General features: G+C 39.2%; 1 protein-coding gene across 2 annotated transcripts; it reads right to left on the reverse strand.

Moving 5' to 3' along the window:
• Positions 1-678: 678 nt before the first annotated feature.
• Positions 679-12,285, reverse strand: exo1 (exonuclease 1). 2 transcript variants are annotated; one of them, XM_062400480.1, is made up of 14 exons: positions 12,193-12,285; positions 10,171-10,363; positions 9,923-10,042; positions 8,840-8,963; positions 8,427-8,564; positions 7,190-7,402; positions 6,492-6,679; positions 6,275-6,377; positions 5,972-6,185; positions 5,456-5,642; positions 3,167-3,701; positions 2,914-2,994; positions 1,614-1,810; positions 679-1,312 (listed from the first exon to the last, which is right to left on the reverse strand). In XM_062400480.1, the coding sequence occupies exons 2-14, from the start codon at positions 10,329-10,331 to the stop codon at positions 1,195-1,197; spliced, it is 2,379 nt and encodes a 792-aa protein (XP_062256464.1). In that variant the 5' UTR covers positions 10,332-10,363; positions 12,193-12,285; the 3' UTR covers positions 679-1,194. The 2 variants fall into 2 exon arrangements, with proteins under 2 accessions (XP_062256464.1, XP_062256465.1); XM_062400481.1 differs by lacking the exon at positions 2,914-2,994.

The following is a 12,285-nucleotide window of genomic DNA, read 5'->3' on the forward strand; positions in this document are numbered from 1 at the left end:
TCAGATATGAATAGTGAATATAAAAAAGGAATGTCACCAGATGTAAGAAGCCTAGGTCCAAGTCTTCATCGACCGTGGTGACCCAATAAGAATCCCTCTTTGTGGAGGAGAGCCTGTGTAGACATCAGTAAAGTGATGCAGCAACAGGTTCCAGCAAATCCACTTTGGGATTAGGACTTTGGATAGAAAGGTGAACAGAACCCTTCTGTGTTTTGGAAAATGTTATACATATATAGTTTATAAAGTATATGTGTGTGTGTGTGTGTGTGTGTGTGTGTGTGTGTGTGTTTGTGTATGTACACAGCTGGTGTCAAGTTTCAACTGGTAACTGTAACATTTCTTACAAATTGTAAAACAAATCTGTAAAATTGTAAATTAAAAGAGAATCACTTGGGGTCAGGATGCCTCAAGGCGTGAAGGGACAAATAATGGAGGGTAGAATTGTCACCTTAAATCAGCCCGGGGGACGTTTCAATTCAGGAATTCCTGAATAAACTCTGTGGTAAATGTAAATCTGATCATTTAAAGACACAGAACGTTTAAACGAGCAATTCCCTCCTCAGTTTGGTTTAAGAGCCATTACATCCTCCTCAGAAGTAATTGCACTTTGTCAGAAATGAAAAGTGCAAGCAGGATTAGAAGAACCATCCTTATCAGGGGTTTTATTCTGTAAACTATAGATGAACGTAAGATTCTTTGACATCACCACCATCATCATCATTATTATTATTATTATTATTTAACAGAGCTCATACAATTCTTAACAGTCAACAGAAAAGTCTCAGCTCAGTCGGACAAGTGCAGATACTCAACATGCTTTTGAAGACATAACAAGCCAGCAGTCTTCTCGCCACATTCTCTGGCTTGCATGCAGGTAGGTCGTTTTCAGGAAAGACTCAAGTATGCATTGTGCATTCTTAGAGCCACCTCACTACATGACACATTCTTTAACTGCAGTGCTGAAGCAAAACACACAGTTCCTGAAAGATGTTACGCAAACACTCTTGAGTATAATATAGTAATCTCAATATAGAGTTTATCAAAACTTAACCAAGGATACACTTTGATCATAAGTGAGTTGCTTTATTTAAAACTACATTAAGAAATACAAGTTGATGAAAATATAATTGACATACATGGTATGTTTAAAAGGTCCCTCCGACACAGAGTTGTCTGAAACATTCAAAGCATCTTTCAGAAGCTGGTGATTAAGCCGATGTCTGTGAGAGACGAGCTGGTCAGCAGGTTGTCTTTGACTGGAGACATGGGCTTTGACTTTCGCTCCATACAGGAAGTCAGCTTCTGGGTATCTCTGTAAAACAAAAGCAGCATGATCTAAGAGCTCTTCCAATAGGAACTATATAAACTAACTACTGATAAAACATTCTTGCTTAACAGCTATGATTCAACAATGCCAGTGAGTTTACATAATGTTACATGTCTGAGTCCATGCATCAAAACACCTACTCTTTCCCTCAATGGCAATGTGTTTTAAACAATCTACTGTGAAGAGAAAATAGACAATAATGTGGAATATGGTCTTGTAAACTGAACTAATGACTGACCCCAAATATTCTGATGATCTACAAAGTAATTGAGTATTCTTAAATTACTTTTTGAAGCTGAAGTTCTTCCACAGGCTGCTGATGGTGGCCTGGACTCCAGGACTGTTCTCATTATTGGGGGAGGAGACTTTCTTCACAGATCCCACAGACTTCTTCCTCAGCCCACTGGCCCTGGCTGGGCCCAACATCGGCACTTTTGCTGCTTGACTGTGGTTGATGGACTTCAGTTTTGACAGACCTGAAACCTACAGGCATAAAGACAAGTTGAAACCACAAAGACTAGATTAAACCACAAAGAAAAAAACAGTGTTGAACTGAACTGTAACAGAAATGTCTTAAATGTTATTACTTTTAATTTGTGAATTTAGTAATCTGCTGCATGGGTCTTGTAGATGCTTCAGATAATGAGAAAAGCTCTCTGATCACTACCGTTGGAAAGTATACACATCATCAACTTTATAAAGAAGATATACATGAAAATTACAGCATCTATTGCACTTCTGTCCGTCCTAGGAGAGGGATCCCTCACATGTGTCTCTTTCTGCTTTTAACAGGGTTTTTGGTAGTTTTTCCTCTACTACTCTTGTTGAGGGTTAAGGACAGAAGAGGTCACACCTTGTTAAGCCCTATGATACAAATGGCAAAATCCTTTGGATCTCCCACTGGTGGCTGGCTGTAGGATCGGTCATAAACCCTGCCTCTGTCATGTTAGTAGATGGGAAATGGAGCAGTAACAACTCAAAGTACACATTAAATAAATATAAGATAAGATGGTTTCTGTCATTTTATGTAGTTCTTATAACACTGATGGGTTGTTCACGTTTCTCATAAGCTTGGTGTTATTAAAGCTTTTACTTGCAGAAAACTGATGTTGATGTAAATTTAAAAGATATGTGTAAATTTACAACTAGATATCAGTTATTAATTCATGTTTAATCTGTACGATTGAGAATTAATTGACTATTTGTAACTGGTGTCGATTTCAAACTTTTGAACACCTGATTTTCAGCAGTTTAAGTTATGATAAAGTTGCAGGAAAAAGGACCCCTCCTACAGAGTTAAGGGCGGCTGTAGCTCAGGTGATAGAGTGGGTCATAGGCCAGATATATGCACTGTATGAATGTGTGTTAATTGTTGAATAAACTGTAATGTCAGTTGAATTGAGTGGTCATCAAGACTTATGGTGTTAAATAATATCAGAATCAGTGTTATTGCAGACATAAAGTCATAATTTCATTATTCAGTTACACATTTGTCTGGAAATGTATCATAATTATTATAGTATTTCTAAATACACAAGGCTTAAAACTAAGATAGAACCTAAAGTCTGCTGGATGCTCAAACCCACCTTTGACCCCAGAATGCCAGATTTCTTATTTGAGTATGTTAGACTCTGCTTGACCTCTGAATCTCTGTGCAGATTAATTTCCTGAGGAAGCATGTGAAAAACACATGTAAGAACACCACGCCAAGCTAATAAAATAGTTTTCTGCACACCCACTCATCAATATATGACAATGATTATGTATTTGTGAAGGCTGGCCCAACTACGTGGGATATATTTAGGTTTATAAGTATAATGGAGATTTGTGTGAACATACAGATGTGTCATCATTCTGGAGGCTGTGGGTGGGGACTTCCTCTTTGTGGCAGGCTGTGTTGTAAGGCTGAGACTGGGAGAAGTAGTCACTGTCCTGGGACGTTGGGAAGTCTGGGGGGTTGTCCTCTGGGTTTCCGTCAGTGGGGGACGGACACAAGGATGACATGTCTTTACAGGGATGTTGGATCTTTGGAGAGGAGGGAAAACTCTCCCTCTTAAACTGAAATTGCTGAAGGGCAGCCAGGCCTGAGGTGGAATTAGGGCTTTTTGATTTTTCCATGGAAGAGGAGCTGCCCGACCAGTTAAAGAGCCTGAAGCCACTGGATGAACTGGGGGGTGTAGTGCCTGGTGATGGAGGGGGGCTCGGGGTGTCCACAGATGGAACATCGGGACCATCGCTGTCATTGGTTTGGTCGCTGTGAGAGAACTTGTCCTCAGTGGGAGTTACAGCTGTGGGCTCCACACCATGAGGTAAATCCCCCTGAGCAGACTCCAAGGTGCTGAGACAGACTGTGGAACTGGGACTGCTGAAGAATCTGCATGTGGGAATAAACGCAACGTCATGATAACATTCAGTGTTAGTCTTAATGCACACTAAAGCAAACAAAATAAAATAGTTCTTATTGTAGCAGCAGGTATTGTAATCACACATACATCTACTTGCTTAAAGGAATAGTTAAGACATTTTGGGGAAATACCCATTTGGCATGGGTCAAGATGAAACAGGAAATTACACACAGTCTACACAATAGTATGAAAATCCCGTAAAATGACAGAGGTATGTAAAACCATCAACAGGTGGGATACCGGCTGGAAATCAGCTTTACAAAAATAAACAAGACTCCAAATAAACATTTCCTCTAAATCTTTAAAATTACACATCTCTACCTTATAATTAACAATCTCATTTGTTTAATCTGAACACAAAGAAATGTAAAAATAGTGACTTGTGCTTTCCTGGGGAATTAAATGCTTGAACTAATCCCACAATACTGCCAGGCCTCATCTCTGGCTAGAGGTGTGAAATCACCCTAAAGCAGCATTTTGAAGCACCTATATATATTTTAACTTTCTTTTAATATTATTAGATAATTGCACTCTGACAGAATTTAAAGTACTGCGAGAAAAGGAGTAATAGTTGTACCTGTTTTACAGCCAGGTAGCGATGGTCACGATGGTAGCTAACTAACCGACAGCAACATAGCTAACCTTGACAGCTATCGTGACCAGATGTAGCAGAGCTCGACAGCTGCGGGGCTGCAGCAACTAGCTAGGTGATTAGTCACTATATCAACCTGCATTTTGTAAGACTCATGTTAGTTTATGGCCCATGCTTCCAATTATTTATGCTGAGCTAAGCTAACCACACCCTGACTACATGCCCCCCACTCAATGCACTGGCATGAGCTCATCGATCATCTTATACACTCTGAGAATGAGAGTGAGTACGCTTATTCTGTCTAATCTAAAACTGTACCTTAGGTTAACATGTCGATTTTAATAGGTTTGAACCATGACATATTTTAACGTGCATCATGTGTCAGAGCAGCTTCCCTTATCTAATAGAGACTCTCTTCTATTGTTTTACATGACGTGCAGCTACATCATTCTTAAAAGGTTCAATGTGTAAGATTTAGGTGAAAGGGATCGATTGGCAGAAATGGAATATACCCTAGTCCCAGCGATGTTATCACTAATGTGTTATATCCAAATTGTATGAATTGTTCATTTCTTTACCCTAGAATAGGCCCTTTAAATTTAAATATTACATTTTTACATCGGGAGCAGGTCTTCCCTACGGACATGCCATGATTTTTACAGTAGTCCAGACTGGACAACCTAAACACCCTTTGAGTTTTTTTTGACAACTGAAGGCTACCACAGGTTCTCTTTCATGTTTGGAAAGGGATGGTGATCTGATGGCTGTTCAGCTGTAACATGCAACTTCACTACTAGACGTCACTCAATTATACACACTGAACCTTTAAAGAATTTTTTCAATAAAAAAACCCTTCAAATTTCTGATAAATCCTTTTCACAAAACACTGCTGTGAGGATTTGATCCTGTAATCTCTCTGATGCATTCTTCACCAGTGTATCTCCAGCATCCTTGGAATCATGTGTTATATGTTGTAATTCTTTACAGTGAAAAGTGATTCTCAAATTTTTAAACAGATTAAAATGTATTTAGAAGCAACATATCACTGCATTGTTAATGCACACAGCTGTATAGTTATTTTTTTCTTAATAAAAGAGATGCTAAGATGTGGTTAAGGCCATATGATGTCACCTGCTGCATGTGGCCTGGCCATCCTCCGCAGCTTCCTGGTTCCTCCTCTGCAGCAGCGTGGCGAAGCGGTTGCGTGGTTGTGACTGACTTGTTAATTTGGGCTTGTCAGGCTGTTGGTCTGTCTTGGATCGTTTCTGACTGGAGGAGGAGTACTGCTGCAGCACGTCCTGGTCTGATACTCCAGAGTCTAAGGGAGAAAAGAATTAACAATCCTGATATTAAAATCAGTTATATTACTAATACTATTACTAATACTTTTTTCTCTGTCATAATAGGCTCTATACTACTAGTCTATACCTGCTGAATTGGGTGAATCAATTCTCTAAAATAACAAAGCAAACTAGGTACATAGAAACCAGCAGTCATATTTTCGACTTTTTAATGTTTTGGTCCATGACTTTGACAAGTCAAATTGTTATGTGTAGACACCAAAAATGGATTTCGATTAGTAGATCTACTATGATAATATACTGCAACAAATGGCATGTTACAGTGAAAAAAGAGTTACCAGCTCACCCTCTCTTGGTCTCTTCACCTGCAGCTCTCTGCAGGGCAGCCTCAGACCTTGTAAGCCGATGACTCTCTCCTTCCCCCTGGAGGAGGAAGTCCTGTCTGGAGACACAGCAGAAGAGGGCGGGTCTGCAGACGATGGCTTGAAGCCTACACTCCATATACTAGGCCCAGTGGGAGCTGGCGAGTCATTCCAGTGCTGACTACGGCGTTTTGGCTTCTGACAAAACATTAGAGAAGTTGTTATGCATTAAATGCAACTCTTCATTTTGATAATCAGGTCTTATTTAACTGATCATGAAGTGATACCTGCGAAGGGGGTTTGTCTGGGTTGAAGTCATCTATCCTCGCCATTGTGTTGATGTCCACATTTCCTAAGGCCATTTGCAAGCCCTTTTCATCTCCTACATTTCTGGATTCAACATTGTCAAGGACACAACAGTGGTAGATTGAATTTAAGAGTATCTATTTTGAAACCAAAGGCAGAGATGTGACACTTCATCAGGTGTAATTTGATCCAGGATACGTTCCAGCATAGCTGAGTGTGTCTGGGTCAATATTCTCAGGGTATGGGTTGAGAGGTACAACCTTCCTCCCAATGGGATCGAAGACGAGCTGATGAAGGAAGGTGTTGTTGGCTCTGATGAACCCCTCGATGTAATCCTCTGGAACTACTAGATTAGATTTCAGGTACTGGCCCATCTTTCTGATCACCTAATAAAGAAAATTTGTGTAAATACATACATACAATATATATTTTTACAATCCAAGATAAAAGGATACCCTTTATGAGGTGTAATATAATTTGTCTTAGTTATTTTTAATTCAATTGTGAATATTATTCCTTAATCTGTTAACACTTTCATCATCATAGTTATAGTATTTTCTGATTGGTAAAAAACTATGTTTTGTACTAACCTTATTCATTTGGATTCTGTGGATATTATTTAATATAATCCAACGTAACATATGTTGATAACTAGCATTTGTGGGCACAGAGTTTGGTATCTACTTTCATGCATCTCACTCGAAAACTGTCAGACCCTCAAAGACTGGTGATGTCATATTTTTCAGTCAGCTGATTGCTAATACAGCAGACCTCTTTGTCTTGGTTCGAGCCTGATGCCCTGAACATACAGCACTGTCTTCAAAAGAAGCTGTGGAGTCCCAAGTTCAAACAGGGGTTACATTGCTAAAAGCTTTATCCACTTCAACTGGTCTTACCTTTAGGATATCTGGGTCTTGGGCCAGCCTTAGCAGCTTGCAGGCTTTGCCCAGGCCAATGCCATGCAGGGAGGGCAGATAGTCGCAGCCAGAGATGATGCACATGTACCGAAATTTCTCCTCTGTGAAAACGTTCCCCAAGCTGCGACATCGGCCCAGGTTACTTTGGTCTATCTCCAGTCCGTTGCCCTGCTTGTCCATTTTTAGAATCACCTAAAAAATTGTGAAAGACGACTGATGAGTGGGATAATGATATTTGTTTGGGTAATGTCTGTTTTTGTTGAAATTTTAGTTTGCTGTAAAGAAGATACTGCACAACCGACCATGATATGATTCACCGTTTCTCTTCCCATGATTAACCAGTCAAATCGCTGTTCTTAATATAGCACATAAAGTATGCACGAGTGCTTTTCTCCACCCATTTAGTTTTGTTTGAATGAACAGTCAGTAACCTCATCCTTCACTATACAATTATCAGGGCTCCTCTACAGTTTCTCTTCTTCGTTTTTTCTCCCTCAGCCTTTGAGCTTTAGTACATTCAATTTTAAATAAAATAATTGAAACTATGTTAAAGTGCCAAATTACAGCTTTGATTTAGTAGTTTTTCACCAAATGCACAGTGCCCAAATTTTAGCGGTGTAAAATTAAGTGGGTATGAAGTAAAACAACATCATATGATATATTTAGTGGAAACTCCTTTACCGACAGTGAGTAATCTTCAACAGTAACAACTTATGACGCATTTGACCAAATCTGAACACAAAAAAATACTCCTGTATATCTCAGATTTGCAAGAAATCTTCTTACATTTAATCATTAATTAATGTACCAGTGCATAAACTCCATTGGCAGCCATACAATCCTAGGGCATTACAGAACCAGCACCCTGATTGACAGATGAGCTGGTGGCTTTGTGTCATGAGCCAAAATGTTTCACATTTTCCATAATTTTGACTCTGAGCCATTGTGAACTTTGAGAATAAATTAAGATTGAATAAACAAACGTCTGCCCAAGAGATATTTTGAGGCATTGTGCGTTAAAGGAATATATCTCATAGACTGTTCTTTCATATAAATGTGACACTTCAATGTGTTATCCATCGTTTTATGTTCAATTGAATGTTCTTAAATTCGGAGCTTGAAGAAAAATAATTGCAATCGTTCAAATACTTGGACGTCTTGTCCATATATACACTATACTGTGTATGGGAATGCAGTCCCTGGTAGCTCTTTATACCTTTTTACAGCCAAATGCCAGCAGGTCAGAGTCTTCAGTGATGACAGCCTGGGCCAAACCGGATTTATTGAGGTAAGCTAACTGAGCATCAGCTTCATATGGAGCCACCACACAGTCCACCCCTCTTGCCCTTGCAACCTGGTGGAGAAAAAAAAAAGTCACAAACAGAAAATCCTGTTATAACAACAAGCAAAATTATTGCTCAAACCAAAGGGAATCATGTTACCCATGTAACATGATTTTATTCAACAGTCTGGTTTTAAACGCAAATAGGATAAGGCATCATTAAGTGTGCAACCTTTGTCCTGTCTTCTGAGAGATTTAATTTACTGCTGATTGTTTTAAGAATATTTTCCCATCTCAAATCACCATAGTGCATTTGTGAAGACAGCGTCAATAGCGTTAAGGCTCACCTTAATAAGATTATGAGCCATGGCTGGTGTGATGTTAACACAGCGGGTAAAACAGTCCCTGGCCTCGGACAATTTACCTTCACGGAGGAGCTGCTTGCCTTTATGAAGGTTAGCTTGTCTGCGCCTGAAAGGTACATGATTGAAAGAGGATTACTATATGAAACACTTGACCATAGACAGTTCCAAGTCTCACATTGTAAAAACTAAATCAGAAGGAGAGAAGGGCGATGTGTCCTAAAGCTGAAGTCTGATTCTGGACAATGATGCAAACCCACAAAAAGACAGCTGTCTAGGTAAATAACTGTAAGATGTATGTGTAGTTGAAGGTATCTTCAGCTGAGGAAGGTTTAATGTTGTGGTCTCAAGTTGCTGCAAAGAGAACATTAGGACAGTGACAAATACAAATCAGTTTTCTTGTCAAGGAATTTTGGACGCCTTTGGATTCATGATGTTTAAACAAATTTGTGGGAGGTGTTTGGTCTCACCTGTCTGCAAGTATGTACATTCCTCTCAGCAACTCTACACAAACAGTCTGGTTCTGTTGCTATTTTGAAATGCAGTCCTTCAAACAAACCAAGCATTGTCTCTTGTTACCAGTTATGAGAAACACTGGATTATTGTGTTTGGTGCAGGACCACAGTATTTCTCAGAAACACAAGATAATGTAGATGCACTTTTTTTGTCAGTGCAGCACTCTCCACAGAGTCCTAATCCCTATCTGACACATCTTCTCTTCAAAATGTCGGCACAAACATTTGTAGATATCTGATCTAAAGCAGGTAATAAAAGTCATTTTTGATTAAACTGTCAATTATTTCTTAGATTAGTCTTTAAATGATCTATTTTATTATATATATATATATATTCAGTTGTTTTATCTGACCAACATTTCAAAACTGAAACTGAAGATGTGTACACTCCAGTACACACTTCCTACAGAGCAGCTGAGAGATGACAGAAATTGCTAAAATTCACACATTTAAACTAAAGTGTAAAAAACAAAAAAAGACTATTATTTGTTAGGTCACATGTCAATAGTTTTCTACATCCTCACACTCATCCACAGCCGAGGTAAATACTCACTCTCTGCGAGCCTTGTCCACTCCTTGTTTGGAAGGCAGATTGCGTCCATCAAAAACCAGCACTGGTTTGACACCAAAGGTCAACAACATGTCCACAAATTTCATGCAGTACCGTACATATCTATGTTTGGGAAAAATGAAATTGCCCATATCAGTTTGGGACATTAAACACTTGTAACAGGCAGATTATAATGTAAATACTGATGCTTGTGAAAACATTCACTCATGTGAAATAATGAACATGCTTACTGGTCAGTGGGTTCTCCTTTGGCCAGCTTCTCAGCACATGAAAACGCTCCTTTGTGCAGCCAGCAGTACGTGTCCACAGCCACTGTCTGGCCTCTGTATTTTTTCACACTGATGGGCTCAGATGCATCATTGATGAACTGTAGTAGACCAGTGATTCCCATCTTCAGCTGCAGCTCTGAGTAAAACAGAACCTCTGAAAGAAACAAGTAAAATACTCATACAAAGCTCATTGTTAATAACATATAACATTAAGACCATTCCTGAGAGCAAGCAACGGCTATTTGGATCTGGAAATATATCTTATCCACCTGACTGTTAGATTTACTTTTAATTGAGTGAATGCAGCGAGTGGAAAATATAGTTTGATGGATAATCTTCCAGCATCTTCCCCGGTTTAAAAAATGAGGCCAGGTACCTACAGCATTGGATAAAACCTGACTTGAATCGTTTATTATGACCATCATTGTACAATGCATATTCAGTACATGTGGACCTGCTTCTCAAATTAAACTGATCATGGGCTACAAAGAGACTGACAGAGTCTGACAAAGACCTGATCATGGAAAGAGGTCTGGATTTAAAATGTAGATGTATTTTTCTGTCTGAGGTTTGCCTCAGTCAATCCAGTCTTTCCTCTCCGTTCCCTTAGCTATGACAAGGAATTGGAAAGATATGTGTTCCTTTCTTGCCATATTTATTTGTGTCCTCCTTGAAGAACAGGTCTGCAGCTTTGTCCCCTCACAGCTATTTGACTTGTTGCTAATAAGCTGTCCCTGTTGATATTGATATTAATTTTATTCTTGAAGCTTTGTATTGTGTATTTTCTACCACTTTGTAGAAGTTAACGTCATAATCAGTATTGTATGTCTACAGTCACAGAATATATCTAAAAAGAAAACTAGGTTTGACACAATAGAACCACTTAACCCTTTTTCCATTTGATGGACAGTTTAATTTTATATAATTACAAATATCTATGGATAATTAATTTAAAACATACATACCATCAAAACAAACTGTATAACAAACCCATGATTAAAACTCTACAGCCAATAATTAGGAATAAAAGAGAACTCATAATTAAGGTATAAAATTGCTGTGTATTAAGAGTATCAGAGTACAATGCAAAGCCACAGATGTTTATGTAAAGCAATAAACATGTTAAGTAAATCACACAAGATGAGGTGGATTGATTACACATGTAAGCAGATTGTGATTTGGCAAATATGCAGTATGTATAAGTAGAATAGTTAAAAAAAAAACAGATTTTTGACCCAACTCTATATTTCTATGAGTAGCATCACAGCTAGAACTGATGTCAGTGATGAGATGTTCTCCTGCACACACCAGCTCTGTGCTCATCCCCTGGTACCTGGAACACCTACAGCTGAGATCAGGTTGTACAGATAACTGCTTCATGAGGTTTCTGTTTAGTGGCACTGACTGCTCGGGCGCCTGAGTGAATGTGGAGGCTGCTGCTCTCACATGGTGATGGAGACAAGGTTCACTGATCTGAATCAAACCGTATGAAATCATCCACATTTATCTGGTGAGAAGTCACTATCCATCACCTCCCTGTGTTCGGGTTTGGTGACGACCAAACTTTGGTCGTCATCAGGTATTCAAGTTTTGTGCGTGCTAGCTAACGACAGAAAGCAGTTTAACTTGAGATTTTTGGCAACTGAAGAAGCCGAGTTTAACAGTTAACCCAGTCAGACTGAGACATGTTATCGAGTTGTACCCTAAGGTTTGTTTGCGTTCATTTATAAGCAGGTCCTGTTAAATGAAAGCTTTTGAGCGATTGGTTATTCGGGTACAGCGCATTAAGGGCCAGGGAACACTGACGTCTCGTTTAGACCCAGAACAGCATTCTTCGGCTACAACGGAGCGAAGGGCTAGAAGTGATTCACAGCAACACAACCAGTGGACAGTGTCTTCGGTAATCTAACACAAAGTAAAATGTGTCACAGGAAGACACACAGAAACAAACATGCAAAACAGGGAGTGCGGAGTTCAACTCACCTCTGTCCTGCTGTATTTATCCAAACACACAAGCATCTGCAGGAAGAAGAAACTAGAGCGAGTTTGGTTTTAGCGGTAAAAAAAGCGATTCAG

The sequence above is a fragment of the Platichthys flesus genome, chromosome 12 (genome assembly GCF_949316205.1).
Source record: "Platichthys flesus chromosome 12, fPlaFle2.1, whole genome shotgun sequence".
NCBI lineage: Eukaryota > Metazoa > Chordata > Actinopteri > Pleuronectiformes > Pleuronectidae > Platichthys > Platichthys flesus.

Bases quoted from the DNA above. Each gene is read 5' to 3' on its own strand.
- exo1 (XM_062400480.1), bottom strand. From the start codon at position 10,331: ATGGGAATCACTGGTCTACTACAGTTCATCAATGATGCATCTGAGCCC. The intron at 10,043-10,170 runs GTAAGCATGTTC...TCCCAAACATAG, and splicing joins AAAGGAGAACCCACTGACCA to ATATGTACGGTACTGCATGA. The intron at 1,313-1,613 runs GTAATTTAAGAA...TTTGTTTTACAG, and splicing joins AAGAACTTCAGCTTCAAAAA to AGATACCCAGAAGCTGACTT.